The sequence below is a fragment of the Camellia sinensis genome, chromosome 7 (genome assembly GCF_055761805.1).
Source record: "Camellia sinensis isolate YWXY chromosome 7, ASM5576180v1, whole genome shotgun sequence".
NCBI lineage: Eukaryota > Viridiplantae > Streptophyta > Magnoliopsida > Ericales > Theaceae > Camellia > Camellia sinensis.
Genome location: NC_138967.1, coordinates 195,956,556 through 195,958,365, shown reverse-complemented (window position 1 = coordinate 195,958,365; position 1,810 = coordinate 195,956,556). Strand labels below are relative to the sequence as shown.

The window sequence follows — 1,810 nt, the reverse complement described above, 5'->3', positions numbered from 1 at the left end:
AGAGAAGAGTTGTATTTTCACGGTCCCAACAACTTGCTAGCAAGATACGTCGGTAGACAAGAAGCAACTTACAGACTTAAGCAAATCCATGCTAAGTCCTGTGGAGATGGAGATATCAGTCTATACCAACGAATACAGAGGCAAGGATATTACTAGCCAGAGATGGAGAAGGAAAGTACTGAGTTGTAGAGGCAATGTGCAAAGTGTCAGTCCCACCCTAAGAAAGTGGAAGCCCATTTCTTAAGCAATGAAGAATGGAGGCAACCATATATCGACTATCTAGGAAATGGCATATTGCTTGAGAACAAAGCCGATGCAATCAGAGTTAAGAGGTGAGCCCTCTACTTCTTCCTTGACTAAGGGAAGCTGTACCGAAGGAGCTTTGAAGGGAAACCTTTAGCGTGCTTATCAAAAGATGAGGCAAATGAGGTCCTGAGGGAAGCCCACAAGACAGAGCATCAAGGAGGGCAGCGATTATATGGACATATCATTCACCTCGGCTACTACTGGCCAACAATGGAAGAAGATGCTAACAACTTTGTGAAGAAATGCCAATCCTACCATAAGTTTAGGAATTTGATACATGCACCGGCAGTTGAACTGCACAACATCAAGACTCCTTATCCGTTCCATACTTGAACATTTGACTTGGTAGGCCCTGTAGCGCAGCAGTCTAAAGGCTACAAATGGATACTTGTGGCAATCGAAGTTAGCACCAAGTGGGTAGAGGCTATACCAATAAGGAAGGCAGACGGGGCAGGAGTAGCCAACTTCATCAGAGAGAATGTAATCTGCAGGTTTGGCATACCCAAAGTGATGTTGTCTGACAATGGAACTCCTTTTGTAAATCGCCATGTTAGAAGGCTGCTGGATGTCTACCGGATCAAGCATCACAAGTCTAGTCCATACTACCCCTAATGGAACAGACAAGTTAAGACGACCAACAAAACCCTCATTCGAATATTGAGTAAAATGATGGTTGAAGCAAGGGGCACATGGTCTGAACAACTCCCCATAGCACTCTGGGCTTACAAAACGTCAAAGAGAAAACCAACTCAGGCAACCCCATTTTCCCTAGTGTATGGGTTTGAAGCTGTGTTACCAGTTGAATTGGCAGTACCCTTAGCAAGAATGGCTATGTCAGCATACTTAGTTCCAGATAGCAGGAAAAATGACATAGAGGCAGCTGAAGAAAGAAGAGATCGGGCCTCACGGGCAATGGAAAAGTATCATCAATCCATAGCTCGTGCCTACAATCAATATGTTCAACACAGAAAATTCAAGAAAGGGGACTTAGTATGGAAAATAGTGGATGTAATCATACGGGGGCAGCCAATTCCAAAGCTCTCAACCAGATGGGAAGGCCCCTATAAAGTTACTGAGGCAAACAGCAGCGGATACTACAAATTGACAAGAGTAGATGATGGATTCAGAACAGGTCCTGTTAACTCCAAGTATGTCAAAGAATATTTTCCTTAGTTCCTTTTGTTCAGGAAAAAGAGTTGTAAAGTTTCTTTGTTAATGTTTCCAAAGCAAAGTGTAAAAAAGGTATCATACACTTAGTAAGCCTTTTGCTCTCATATTCACTTAGTTTGAGTAAAGTTTTCCATACTTAGTGAAGTTTTTTTTACACTTGTAAAAGCTTAGTCATGATGAAGTTTTGTTCATTTCAAGAGTTTTCCTTATCTTTAGAAGTTATGTAAGAAGCAATGTAAAGAAAAACGATGAAATGAAACCCAAAAGTACTACCAAACGTCCATACTTTCCATTAAAGTCAAACTTCCAGAACATGATTACAATGTTTGAAAAA

The 1,810-nt window shown here is 41.4% G+C and overlaps 1 protein-coding gene across 1 annotated transcript; it reads left to right on the top strand.

The window, feature by feature from the left end:
• The first annotated feature begins 975 nt into the window (after positions 1-975).
• On the top strand, positions 976-1,479 carry LOC145796432 (uncharacterized). Its single transcript, XM_082881541.1, has one exon. It carries the CDS (start codon positions 976-978, stop codon positions 1,477-1,479), a length of 504 nt encoding a protein of 167 aa, XP_082737667.1.
• The last annotated feature ends 331 nt before the right edge of the window (positions 1,480-1,810 follow it).